We start from the raw sequence: 13,067 nt of genomic DNA, 5'->3' as shown, positions 1-13,067 counted from the left end.
CCAAAAAAGAATATTTTGTTTTTTAATTCACTTCGAGTAAAAATGTAATTTGCATCTAGTGTAAATTTAATTATTTGACAAGACAAACGCATAAAAGAGGCAAATTATAAGAGCATCATTAAGATTGTTTGACGTACAACTTTATATAATACAAATCAATAGAGGGCGCTGTTTGTAAATACAGGTTCTTTTTTAGTATCTCATTTACGAGGACATATTTAACATGCAAAATTGGTTATCCACGAGCATAATTGTTTTAGCAATAATCCGTTTATGTAATCAACAGCAATATACATTCAGATTCGCTTTTCCTTGTTAACATAGCGTTTAGCATTTCAAAATACACCTTATAGATACAATACAGGATCTACGAGAAGAATTTTCTGTGGAAGACATTTTGTGCAACTTTCTACTCTTAAATGTATCAAAGCTATTCGACATCCCTTTTGGCTATTTTTTTAAAACATTTAATTAATGCTTTTCTGAACATCTGAGGGCGCTGCTGCTGTGAGCCATTTCTGGAAGACACTGTTCAGTTTAGAAGTTTTCTGTTCAAATTGTGAACCCAAAAAGTTATACGGACTTAAAACATTTGTTAGGAAAGTGTGCTCATTCATGCATATTGTCATGTATACTGACAGAAAAATGCATCACCAAAGAAAACACAATTTACGGCAGCAAGCTATTCTAACTTTTAGCAACTTTTGGTACTAAAATAGCTGTGACATGGAGGTTTCTGCCTGAAATGACATCACATGGAAATGTTCGTTAGCACATAACCCTATAACAGAACCACAATATACCTTCGAAAGTGGCAATCGACATTTTATAATAAGGTTAAATGGGACACAAAGACGTATTTTCAATGATTGCATTACAATATGACATGGCTCCTTAAAGCTGACACAATTTCATGCGTGGAGTACTTTCCAAAGAAACATCAACCACTGATTAAGATTAATAAAATTTCATATTTATAACGTTTTCGTGTCGAATAAAGCCTATTTATATGAATAAATTGATACTTTCGTCCCTTCCACTTCAAGTTTATGAGATTCAAATCTAAAAATAAAATGAGCTGAATGTTTCCTTTGATATTCAATTGCCTATTATGAAATAATACATAAAGAGGTAATATTTAAATGTCACTCGCTTTGAGTGTGTTTTCTCGAGTACCTTTTTTTGCAGTTGACAAACACATTTCTTGAGTACATGTTAAACGTCATTAATATTATTTCGTCGTAAAAAAATTTAAGAATCTTGATAATAGGCCTAACATGATGATTATACACCATTTCAAATTTGATCTTTAAAAAGAAATGGCGACTCCTGCATTGCTCTACTGCTTGCGGTTGGTATCTTGATTTCATGTATGAATGTTTTCTTAGGGCTAGACTTGGACGGGATATCTCTAGAGAATGGAGTCCTGGTAGATTGGTTCATTGGTGGCTTCCTTGGCTTCTGCATATGTTCCCCCCATGAAGAGATCCTTGGAGGTACGGTATGCGACGTCAGGAGTGTTAACCAACTCGTCCCCGTAACTAGCTGTCCTCTTGCTGTGTCATCAAATTTGGGAATAACAGAAATTGGATGTCACCTGAGACTTTAAATATAGCAGCAAATAATACACAACCTACTTATGTAGAATTTCATTATAGAAACCAAGTATTGTTTTACGTGAATGTTATTAGTTATTAAAATCTGGCAGCAGAAAACCACGAGTGTATTAACACCCGAACTTTTTGTTTTTCATTTTCTAGAAGATGGAAATTGTGATAAAAATATGATTCGATACATAATCCATGAGTAGCTTTAGAGTTGACCGTCAATAAATTAAATCGATCAACTTAAGCTAGAGGCTATCCAATTTGGAATACAGATAAGCTATTGTGACAGGACAGTTCGGTATAATGATAAGGTAGAGAATTAAAGGGAATATACAACATTTGCAAACATCCAAAAACGAAAGGATCATATTATCACGAAATATCTTGGATTGTAAGGGAACGACATTTTTAAAACCCTGTAAAATCGTGGCTCCTTGTGTGTTGACATTTTCAAGAAAAATTGTGGGTTTTTTCAAACGCTGGTCGGCCGACCAGCGTTGGAGAAAGCTGGCTTTTTTTTCTCAAAAACTGCTCTGAATTTTTTTATTATTAGTTTTTTTGCATTTTCTTTGCGTTGATTACACACCTGTGTAGGGGTAAAAGTCTGCCGGCCTGATTCTTTGACCTTACAATTTCCCAAGTCAACAAACTGCTCAGTTTCATCTTAAGTAGGTCAGGGAACTAGACTACAAGAACATGATGTTTTTCTTGCTTTTCCAGCATCTTCAAGCCCAAAACGTGAAAGAAGTCAGTTTAACAATATTTGCTATAATATTCTTATCTCCTAAGTCCATTTACTACTAAAAATTGAAGCAAGAGCAAATGTTGTACATTCCCTTTTAAGGAGGTTTTGAAGGGATAAGTGAAAGAACGTATAACTCCACTGGTTTTCCATCTTTTTTTCATCCATTTTCCATCAATATGCGTCTATGTCTACGCCCAGACATTTTACATTAATAAACGAAGTAATAGATCCAGTTGATACATTTTGAAAGATTAACATTTTCATTGAATCGTATTTTTTAAGATACTATTATTCGCGATAAACAGGCCGGTTTAAACCACAGGTTTTTGTTTTATCTGTCGTATGGCAATGTAACAAGACTAGTGAAAATATTTTTTTTTCCATTGGTTGAGTTATAAAGTAGAAAAGTGGCAGTGAATTCCACCTACCGTATGAAGACAGTGATAGCAATGGCCAGAACTACAGCAAAGAAGATGACCACCCCTATACCACTGACAATGGGTACCACAGGTACTGCACGACCATCACTTCTCAAACCTAAAACACAAGTAAGAAAATCACGTGAAAGGTTTCTCTCATTTGGTTCAATAATCAAACTGGCAAGCATGGTCATAGAATATTCATCATTATAATTATTAATGTATGCATAGAAACATTACTGTTTACTTACTCGTCATGAGGCACTCTGCTGGCTGCCCGGACCACTTTGAATCCGCCTGGCAGATCCTGGTAGCGGACCCACGGAGATGATATCCGTCTGGGCAACCATACTCGACCGAGTCACCAGGACGGTATACAGCCTGCTGACCTGCTACTATCGTGAGGACATCGGATGAGTTGAGGGTGAGCACGCAGTGGGCAGCTGTTCGAATCCAGAGGAAAATAGTTGCATTTGTAAGCTTTATAGTATATCAATGAGACGAGCGCAGAGTGGCACAAATATATTTAAAACAAAACTGCCACTAACTTCTTGGACTAGTGAAGCCCGTGTATCCAAACATATCGACCTTCATTGGCCTAAAGCTTTCCGAACCTTTTTCAAACAACAACAATGTACCTCAATCTAAGAGTAAAAAGCAATTTTTCTGATACGACTTGTCAAAAAAGGCTTGAAAATCTCCCTATTTTGCACGGCTTTTAATGCCCCCCTCCCCTCGGGGTCCCCCAATGCATAAAAAAAATCGTTGCCCCCCCCCCCAGGTATCATGTTTCCAAACATATTGATATAATTCCTGCACTAGCCAAGCACGTGTATCCAAAACAGATCGACCTTAATTGGCATATCGCATTTCCAACCTTTTTCGAACTACATCAATCTGAAAGTACTAATAACGATATTCTGGAGCAACTTCTCAAAGAGTTGGAACAACTTTTACTACAAGACATCTCAAGTAAAGTCGATCAGGAATATGAATTGGAGAAAAGGAAAAAGTAAGAGTGGCATTACTCATCCTGGATCACAGGTAACAGATGTAAAATGTTTTACGGTACATTTGAGGGAAAGGAAAGGAAAGGTCGGCTTGGTGCACGGAGAATTAAAAATTCGGGAAGTGAGTGTCATGACTACAAAATATAGTTAATTAAAAAATAATCACTCAAGTAAGATATGACAAAATGATGTAAGAACAAACGTAGCAGTTTCCTAAATCAATTTGAAAGGCCTTTAAAAGTATATTTTCCTTAAAATGATTAAGTTGTGGAACTGCATTAATTGCTGGAATAAAATGATTGTAATAAAATGTTGTTAGACAAAATCGCCTACTGGTTATATCAATATTAGAAACTTGAACTGAAAATTCAACAACAAAAAATATCCCCAAAACATTCACCAAAAAGTAAGCTTTCTTTTAATAGTGAATCATCTACTAATGTAACAAGTAACGACAAACCAGTAACTAGTTTTCTGTCAGGCCAGTTGATTTGTGGTCTCGAATAAACAGTGTCGCTAATTATGTCTCCTGACAATGATACACTTACTAGAAGCCCGATCTTCCATGACGCATTCAGGCTCATGTCCGGACCACGAGAAGTCTGACCGACAATATCTCGTGGCGGACCCGCTGAGGTGATATCCGTCAGGGCAACCATACTCAATCAAGTCACCAGGAAGGTATACAGCCTGCTCGACCGATACCACAATCAGAACATCCGATTGGTCATTGGTAAGCAAGCAGCGAGCAACTATTCGAAGGGAAAGGGAGAAAAATTAAGATGAAACCTGACCAATCCTACAATCAAATGTTTGGGACCTCGAGCGCTTGAGCATTTCTTTTCAAAAAGGGGAAGGGGATTAAGTATATAGTATCTCGGCTATTTCAACACTGAATTATTAAAACTAAAAGGTATGTGTAGCTGATGGTTAAAAATGCGAGGGAGGCACGCAGCGTTTTAATTTATTTCCTGAACATTTAAGGCAAAAAGGTATCGTCACTGTTCCTTAATAAAAAACAAATACAAAGTTTCAGGGGTGGGGATGAGGTGGGGCCATGATCCCGTTGGCCCCTGGATCCGCCAATGTATCAAATTTATCACGAAGGTCCCCTTCGATGGCGAAAGCTTTGTGCTAGATAATCTGACTCATGGCAGATGTATTGTACAATAGCGTGCATAATTATGGTTCCTTCATAAAAGGGGGACTAGGGAGTGCACCATGATCACTTGAAACTTTACCGCTGTCACATGTTGGTCCGTCGTAGCCAGCCGGGCACTGACAGGTAAATCCGCCGGGTACATCAATGCAAGTTCCCTCGTTAACACACGGTCCACTGTCACAGAGGTCTGGACCGCAGTTAAAGGAAGACATTCATTACAACATGTTACGTTAACTGCTCAGTATAGATCGATGCATTCAGAAGCCATCTTAAAAGGTGGTATGTACAGCGGCGAAGTCAAGGGGATGGGGGGGGGGGACGTGGCGCCTCTTTCAAAACTCGTCGCCCCCAGGCGCCCCCCCCATTAAAAAAAAAAACATCTCCAAAAGTTACCAAAAATAAACTGCGCGGCCTTTATGAAACAATGGACCAAGAAACGGCACTTCGGCTATGGCCTGAAATCGTTCTTGTACATAATGGACATGAAGTACGGCAATGCCCGCGTACCAAAAGTTTCCCACGTATCGTTAAGTTAAAAAAAAAACCTTTCCCCCCTAAACCCCCCCAACAAAAAATCTTCCAAAAAAAAACAAAACTTAAAAAAACAAAAAAAATGTTGGCACTAACGGGCTTTCGTAGGTAAGCATGATTAGCGGGTTTAACATCAACTGCCTTTTTAAAACGGTTTCTATTTATTCTGAAACATCGGCATTTTCTTTAGAATAAAGACGCAAATTGTAGTACCGCCAGAACTTGAACATGCAGGGGACCCAGAAGGGCACAGACAAGTGAATCCGTTGACGACGTCCATGCAGGTCTCTCCGTGGTTGCAAGGGGAACTATCACAAAAATCAGGCTCTGCAAAGAAACACATATTTTTTTTCTCACAGATCTCATCAGGTTTTGAAAACAGAATGTCATTGAGGGCAGGCACACATTTAAAGGCAGGGCTGAAAATCAGTTATTGACAGAATGTACGTGGAGAAAAAGAAGGAAATGTTTCAATTGCGCACGACACGATTCCGGAGAGAAAACGTTAGGTGATTCCTCAGCTCAAGTTTGATCTTTCTTTCTTTGCGAGGAATACAAACAAATGGGGGGGGGGGAGGAAGTATTCGCGGCATATTAAAAAGTCTGAAGACATATTTGAATTACTAAACAAAAATAAAAGGGACATCAAACCTTCTTGGATATGAATTCCCCCAGCCAACTGCAACAACGCTGGACTGAATATATCTAAGCCCCTGCCGTTCACGTGGACACGAATGACGGCTGTGTAACGCCAGTCTGTCCAATACACGTTGTCTTGGTACACGGCCAAATCGAAAGGATGGATTTGGAGGAGGTTAGTTGTGTTCAACACAAGCTCCCTGTTGTTACCTCGAAGGTCACTGCGCTCGATTTTGTCCAGAAAGGCATCGCACCAGTACAAATGACTTCCTATCGTAAAAAATATATATTATATCACAATGATAATGCTAAAATGCATTGTGCTCTGGCCCAATTGGGATGGTATTCTGAGAAGACAATTGGCACAATTAGTCCACATCCAGCTGGCCTTCCTAGTCATTTAAAATGCTGCGAAATTTGATGATCTTTCACATAGTAAAAATAAAAGGAAACAACATTATTATAGAGCTTTAAAAGAAGACCGACGATTTCAGCAATTTACTCTCAAAGAAGAGGCTAACAATGTATACAGGGTGCCCCTCCCCCAAAAAGGTAACCCACAAATAAAGGGATAATACGATTAAGCCATGAACGTATTGACAAATACTATGGATTAATCATAAGGCCAAAAAAAATAAGTCTCCGGTTTCTGGTATGGAGCTTGTCCAAAAAGTGGTGCGGCGACGCGGCTTTTTTTTTTTACCTGACTTTTTTTGCTTCAAATGTCGGCTGATGACTGCAAATGGTGCTCGACTAAACTTAGTGCAAATATATGGGAGTCCAGAGAGGCCACATAAAGCTTGTTCTCGATCATAACCCCATCTAAAAACACGTTAAAATTGTGCAGTAGCAGGATTCCAGTCAAATCAGTGAGTTTGGCGGTTTTGAGAAATCATCTTTCATGCCGACGCGCATGGCTACGGCGACGCGCGCATACCAGAAACCGGAGACGATTTTTTTTTTGGCCTAAACAAGGTGCAGTAAGCTTTCCAATAGTACCTTTATACAAGTGCGGATCACAGGGGTGGGTGGGTGAAGGGGCCCATGCCCCCTCCCCCATGGCCCCTTGCCCACCCAAAAAAACCACCATTTTTGTTTAAGTGACGTCGCAATAAAGGCAGGTAATAGGTATACAATCATCTTTTCCTCAAATAACATTGGTCAAAGTGGTCAGCAATTGCCTCAGATCGCACCACAGAGCATCTAGAATCAAATAAAAATTTTTTTTGGGCCCTTAAGAGGGCCCCGAACACCACGCCGTCATTTTTTGGACCCACTTTTTGGGGGCGAATTGTTTTGGGCCCCCCCCCCAAATATTGTGTTCTGGATCTGCCATTACCTCTATAATGCATTCCTCTGCTCATGCATCACTTAGCTCCATTGTCTTGAACATGGTATATAAAAACCCTCTTGGGACAGTTTGGTGTAAAACATTTTGAGCATTTCAGGAAATAAGACAAGTAGGTCCACCGTCCAAGACACATTTAACTTCATGAAACATGAACAAACCAGAACTTTCTGTCAATTAATGATGTTGAGCTGCAACTCTAGTTGTATTTTGAAAGTCAAGGAAATGGTACCTTCCGGCCAGTTTTGGTGGGCACAAGGTAATGCTCCAGCCCCAGTAGCGTATCCATATTGTTATGCCGGGGGGGGGGGTATGACTTTACTGTATCGTCGTCCGGACGGTCTTAAAACCGTCTTAAAAAACAAACATCAAAAAGTGCTGCCAGGTGGGCCAAGTTGGTCACAGAGTTCAAAGCTTGGTCAAGTTATCCCTTTATTTGTGAGTTACTTTTTTGGGGGACATCCTGTATATCTAAACTTATAGAAAACGAAAAGACACACATAAAGTAATTACTCAGAAAAAATAACAAGAAAAAAAAATGGATTGTCCAATTTGTATTATTGAGAGTATTTAACAATTCAATAATCGTTTATTGTGGCTGTGAGCAAGAATCTGGCGAAGTTCTATTAATATACTTTTCATGATTACTTGCCGTAAATCGCGACCCCGTGCGGAATGCCCAAGTCAGTTTCAATGATTATCTGTCGACTGCTTCCATCCAGGTTGGCTCTCTCAATCCGAGAAAGCCCCCAGTCCGTCCAGTAAATGTGTCTGAAGGGAGAAATACATGCAGTGAAAATGGTACCGTGCATGTGTATATGTAAATTTACTAGCACGACATTGTCGATTCATGTCACTTAAATTTTGAGTAATTGTATTTTTGAATAACAATATATAATCTCCGGAAACAAACAATCTATTTAGAATCAGGAAAGGTCATCTTTAATTTCTTAGATTTAGGCCTATGTCAATATTAAATAAAAGATGCACATAGAGATTTCTGGAGTGACATCCGGATTAAAGGTGTATCTAGTCAGTTTCCCCTGTGGTTTATTTGGTGATTTATCAAATGATCAGTTATCAAATTTGACAATCAGTTACTATACAAAGGACAGACGCGACAAAATTGCTCACCCATTGCGGTGATCAACAACTATGGTTTGAGGACTGTCCAGATTGTCAACAATAATCTCCTTGCTCCCAGTCCCGTCCATTCGGGCACGGCCGATGTGTTCCAAAGCAAAATCTGACCAGTACAGCATTCTAGATTCCACATCCAGAGCCATTCCCAGTGGTGCTGCGTGAAGGATTACACGTCAGAAGGATTACACGTCAGACTTTCACAAACACTAATTAGAAGCCAAAGAAACTCTGACGGACTGAAGTGAAACCTGCATCGAACTGACGCCATGTATAACTGACCTATATAGTACACCATAAACCGACCCATGAAACCAAATGAGCAGAGTTAAGTTAGACTCAATATAGGGTTTTATCCTCACCGAGCATTCATAAACACTGTATACTCAGTGTTGGCCCGAGCGATTGTGAAAAACATAATTCACAGATTTATCCGGTGAATCTCGAACCCACGACCTCATGCCTACCATGTACAGTACAGATGTCTTACCACTCGAACGAACCGCTAGGGTGTAATCAATAATTATTGCGGGAACATGACAATTGTAGATTTTTCACCTGTTATAATTTTGACAGCAGGTTGCCAGCGGAACAATTCTCTGTATAAGTTCAAATTTGAATAGTAAGTGTTCTTTAAAAAAAAAAAAGCTGTTCAAACTTACTACGAAGATCTTCTACAACTATCATTTGGTTGCTGCCATCAAGGCGCGCTCGTGAGATCTTGTGAGTTGGTTGGCTGCCCTTGTCAGTCCAGTACACCATCTTCTCTACCGGATCGTAGTCCACGGCTACGGGGCTGACTAAACCGCTGAGTGGCAGGGCCTCCGCGTCTGCCAGCCTCTGGCTCATGCTACCCGCGTAGATGGTGGCATTGGCAATGTCAACAAGGAGTGCAAAATCACCTGCGTTATCGAAGAGGAGTCGTATCCTCTTAGATGCACAACATGCAGCCAATTAAGTACAGGGAGAGTCAAAAAAGCGGAACCCAAACCGCAAAAATGATATTTCATATTTAGAAAAAATATGTAGCACCAAAAATAATAAGACTGGGCAGCCAATTTCATGACTACCTTTAGATGAAAAAATACTGAAATTGCTCATACCCGTTCAAAGAATATCACAAATTAAACACAATGACTCTAAAACCTCTTTCGTCTAAAAACAGTGATTTCAAGAATCGTCGTCACCATTGTCTTCAAACATCACCAGTGATTAACACCTCAGTTTAAAAGTTAAAAATATTCAACAAAGTCCGTTTGAAGGCCCGTCTTTAAAAAAAAGTGGATTTTATAAATCATATCGTTCGCCAACCAGGGGTGTTAATAAAGATATTGTGTGCTACAGTTGTTCACATTTGTTGAAACAAGTGTTCTGTGTCATTTTCTTTGTCAGAATACACAATAAATTGCTTTTTTGGACGAAAGAGGTTTTAGGGTCATTGCGTCGAACAAAGACGGACTTTCAAAAGGACTTTGTTGAATATTTTTAACTTTTAAACTGAGGTTTTTATGACTGGTGATGTTTGAAGACAATAGTGACGACGATTCTTGAAATCACTTTTTTTTGACGAAAGAGGTTTTAGAGTCATTGTGTTTAATTGGTGATATTCTTGGAACGGATTGAGCAATTTCAGTAATATTTTTCATCTAAAGTACCTTATAAAATTGGCTTTCTAGTCATTATTATTTTTGTTGCTATATATTTATTTAAATATGAAATGTAATTTTTGAGTTTGGGTTCCGCTTTGTTTTACTCACCCTGTATTTGTTCAATTACTATTTTGAGTAAACGTTTTGTTTTTGTGAATTTATTATTATCTTTTTTCCAACTGTGACTCACAGATATAGTATTTTTCGTATCAAGCAGGAATCGGTGTTTCGGTATTGAGAACAATAAAGAATAAACTAATCGAGGAAGAAGTCCCATCAACGCATAAAAGCCGCGACATAACCTTTCATTTTGTTTACCTGAATAAAAAAATGAAAATAAAACGCCTGACCAAACCCAAAGTCGATTTGATCCGCGCCAAACCGAGCCGAGCTTATACGTGAACGGATCTGAAAAGTCTCTGAAACGGACAAAATACTTTCATCTTCTTCGGTAATATCAGAATTGGTTGATTAATATCAAACAACAAGGTTATATGAGAAATAAACATGCTCACCCGCGTCTGCGAATCGGAAGGACATATCCATCATCAGAACAAGCGTAAGCAACAACTTCATCATATCCATGGTGCTTTGACAACTTAGTGTACACTACAGGAACACAAAAAAAATGCATTTTGATAAAAAAAGGAATAATCCAATTCGGCTGAAGTTGAACATTCCTTTATGCATGATGAACATTCCTCTTTAATTCTCGCAAAATGTGTTCGAGCCATTTGTGAATAGGAAAAACACATAGCGGAAACTTAACCCGGAAATATATTATGTTATGATTTCCGTTGATAACCATGTCATATGCCTCAACATATCTGGGGACTTCCTGTACTCAAACTAAGATTCACTAGTAAGACCTCACCGCATGAACAATGCGGAAGTTCACATGTTTTAACGAGGTTTTTTTCTGGATTTTTCCGTCATATGGTAGTTGACATATTTGCAACTAATTTTGATAAGGGTGGTCTGTTGTTGGGTGAGGGGGAAACAACGATGATTGATATGCAGCGAAATAACTATGAGGTGCGGACTATATACCACATTTTCCGCTAACCATTGAACATTGCAGGTTACTTACACATATATTAATTTTATTCGTCCATCTTTTTGTTGTTTCTACGTAGCAGTGAAGTTACACATGCACATTTATTGATTGTCCTTGGAAGAGACATTAACATTTTTCTTCGTTCTCGGTGAACTCCGAAATTCAGTCAATTAGCTTATTATGCAATTATGATTGATAGGTCTAAAGCACTAAGGTGGAACAAAGTAAGTGGATGAATTTGTACTACGTGTCAAAAGAAATGTCCTACATACTTTTGTTGCTAAATAACTCTGTTGTTTACAAATGGAATTACACCAAAATTTCAGATCATGTAAACGAGGCGTGACAACTTCGGGGAGCGAGTTTCATCATACTTACTTTCAGAATCTACCACATTTGACTTAGCGTCTTCCAGGAATGCAGGATCACCCATGATGTCATTGCACACCTCCTCGGTCATTTGGCTTAACTCATGATAAAGGAGGTGTGCAGTGACACCATGGGTGATCCTGCTTCCTTCGGAAGCTTTTTGCACGCTCCTCTTGCCACCGTCTCCAGTACTGTATCGACATTCTGAAAGTGAGTATTTTTTTTTCGTTTGGCGTTACATATCACTTGCTCCATAACATTTGTTATGCCTTGTTTACATGATCTAAAATGATGGTTTGATTTCATTGGTAAACAACAGAGTTATTTTGAATCAAAATTAGGCCATGCGTTTTTGACACGTAGTACCTTCCCCTGTACAGCCTGCTACAATTTCAACGTTTGAGTGGATTTCACATATTGGTCTTAAAATAGAAAAAAACTCAAACAAAGAATCAAAGTTCTGTAAGCGTGATTTAGTATTGAAAATCGTTAGAAAGTTTTTAACAAATACGCAATAAAAAAAGGTTCACTTACATGGTCGTTGGTGCTGCACTCCTTTTTGATGAAATGCTCCAATCCTGTCAGTGAAAGTTTGCGAAAGGAGCGGGCTAACCACAGTGTCACGCATTTTACATAATGAGTTCCCTTTGCGAGATGAGAAATGCGCGTGCGCCGTATAACAGTGACTTTCAAATTGGGGATAGCGAAGCCATAAATCACGTTGATTTTCAATCAAATCGTTTATTTCAAGAATGAAACTGGTGTTTCGTGTCAGAAATCTAACGCTGCACTCCCTTTATAATAACTGACGACGAAGGAATATTTCTCACGGCAAGTTCCTTTATGCAGGCCGAAATTCGAAACTTTTTTTCCGGGGTTCGAGATATGGTCAATTCGCCAATGTTATTGTAAAAGTCTCCTGTTTTATTTTAAATTTAAGAATACAAAAAAATACAAAGGATCTAGTTTTAACCATAACAGTGATAAAAACAACTTCACATTATGAAGTATAGACAAAAAAAAACACACTTAGCCTCAATACTGATATGAATTGGGTTTATATAAGAATACAGGCACGGGACCCTAGCGGGGGTGGGGGGGGGGGTCGAAAGACCAACGCCAAATTCGACGTCAGTCTACTTTAACTTATGTTTGAATGTTTCATTTGATGATTTAGATGTTCCAGAATTTCCTGGCCACGAGCCGGAGTTTTATCATTGTAATGGAAACCATATCAAATGAAATAGTTTCGTATGACCTGATATCATCTTTGGACTAAATATAGAAATTACTCTGCCGTAACAAAAAAAGTCCCATCCCTTTCGTTTTACAATTACTCACCATGAACGCGTTGTCATAAACAATAAAATGACCTACAAGAGGAAATTGTA

General features: G+C 38.7%; 3 protein-coding genes across 3 annotated transcripts; all 3 read right to left on the bottom strand.

Annotated features, from left to right (window-relative positions):
- Positions 1 to 1,411: 1,411 nt before the first annotated feature.
- Positions 1,412 to 5,186, bottom strand: LOC119742847 (P-selectin-like). Its single transcript, XM_038219047.1, has 5 exons — positions 5,023 to 5,186; positions 4,330 to 4,533; positions 3,023 to 3,214; positions 2,781 to 2,889; positions 1,412 to 1,556 (listed from the first exon to the last, which is right to left on the bottom strand). Exons 1-5 carry the CDS (start codon positions 5,153 to 5,155, stop codon positions 1,412 to 1,414), a joined length of 783 nt encoding a protein of 260 aa, XP_038074975.1. The 5' UTR covers positions 5,156 to 5,186.
- A 445-nt stretch (positions 5,187 to 5,631) lies between these two features.
- Positions 5,632 to 7,465, bottom strand: LOC119742846 (low-density lipoprotein receptor-related protein 2-like). Its single transcript, XM_038219046.1, has 3 exons — positions 7,453 to 7,465; positions 6,126 to 6,383; positions 5,632 to 5,801 (listed from the first exon to the last, which is right to left on the bottom strand). The coding sequence occupies exons 1-3, from the start codon at positions 7,463 to 7,465 to the stop codon at positions 5,632 to 5,634; spliced, it is 441 nt and encodes a 146-aa protein (XP_038074974.1).
- Positions 7,466 to 8,105: 640 nt separating this feature from the next.
- On the bottom strand, positions 8,106 to 12,544 carry LOC119742845 (low-density lipoprotein receptor-related protein 4-like). The gene is made up of 5 exons (XM_038219045.1): positions 12,211 to 12,544; positions 10,766 to 10,859; positions 9,264 to 9,503; positions 8,596 to 8,758; positions 8,106 to 8,232 (listed from the first exon to the last, which is right to left on the bottom strand). Exons 2-5 carry the CDS (start codon positions 10,833 to 10,835, stop codon positions 8,106 to 8,108), a joined length of 600 nt encoding a protein of 199 aa, XP_038074973.1. The 5' UTR covers positions 10,836 to 10,859; positions 12,211 to 12,544.
- Positions 12,545 to 13,067: the final 523 nt, after the last annotated feature.

The sequence above is a fragment of the Patiria miniata genome, unplaced genomic scaffold, assembly GCF_015706575.1.
Source record: "Patiria miniata isolate m_02_andy unplaced genomic scaffold, ASM1570657v1 HiC_scaffold_6, whole genome shotgun sequence".
Lineage (NCBI taxonomy): Eukaryota > Metazoa > Echinodermata > Asteroidea > Valvatida > Asterinidae > Patiria > Patiria miniata.
The sequence above is the reverse complement of the archived record's forward strand: the minus strand, read 5'-3'. Positions and strand labels throughout refer to the sequence as shown.

Bases quoted from the DNA above. Each gene is read 5' to 3' on its own strand.
- LOC119742847 (XM_038219047.1), bottom strand. From the start codon at position 5,155: ATGTCTTCCTTTAACTGCGGTCCAGACCTCTGTGACAGTGGACCGTGT. The intron at 2,890-3,022 runs GTAAGTAAACAG...CTTGTGTTTTAG, and splicing joins AGCAGAGTGCCTCATGACGA to GTTTGAGAAGTGATGGTCGT. The intron at 1,557-2,780 runs GTAGGTGGAATT...TTGATGACACAG, and splicing joins GCTATCACTGTCTTCATACG to CAAGAGGACAGCTAGTTACG.
- LOC119742846 (XM_038219046.1), bottom strand. The intron at 5,802-6,125 runs GTTTGATGTCCC...GTTTCTTTGCAG, and splicing joins GGGAATTCATATCCAAGAAG to AGCCTGATTTTTGTGATAGT.
- LOC119742845 (XM_038219045.1), bottom strand. From the start codon at position 10,835: ATGGATATGATGAAGTTGTTGCTTACGCTTGTTCTGATGATGGATATG. The intron at 8,759-9,263 runs GTAAGTTTGAAC...TCCTTCACGCAG, and splicing joins AGTTGTAGAAGATCTTCGTA to CACCACTGGGAATGGCTCTG. The intron at 8,233-8,595 runs GTGAGCAATTTT...TTCTCCCTTCAG, and splicing joins GTTGTTGATCACCGCAATGG to ACACATTTACTGGACGGACT.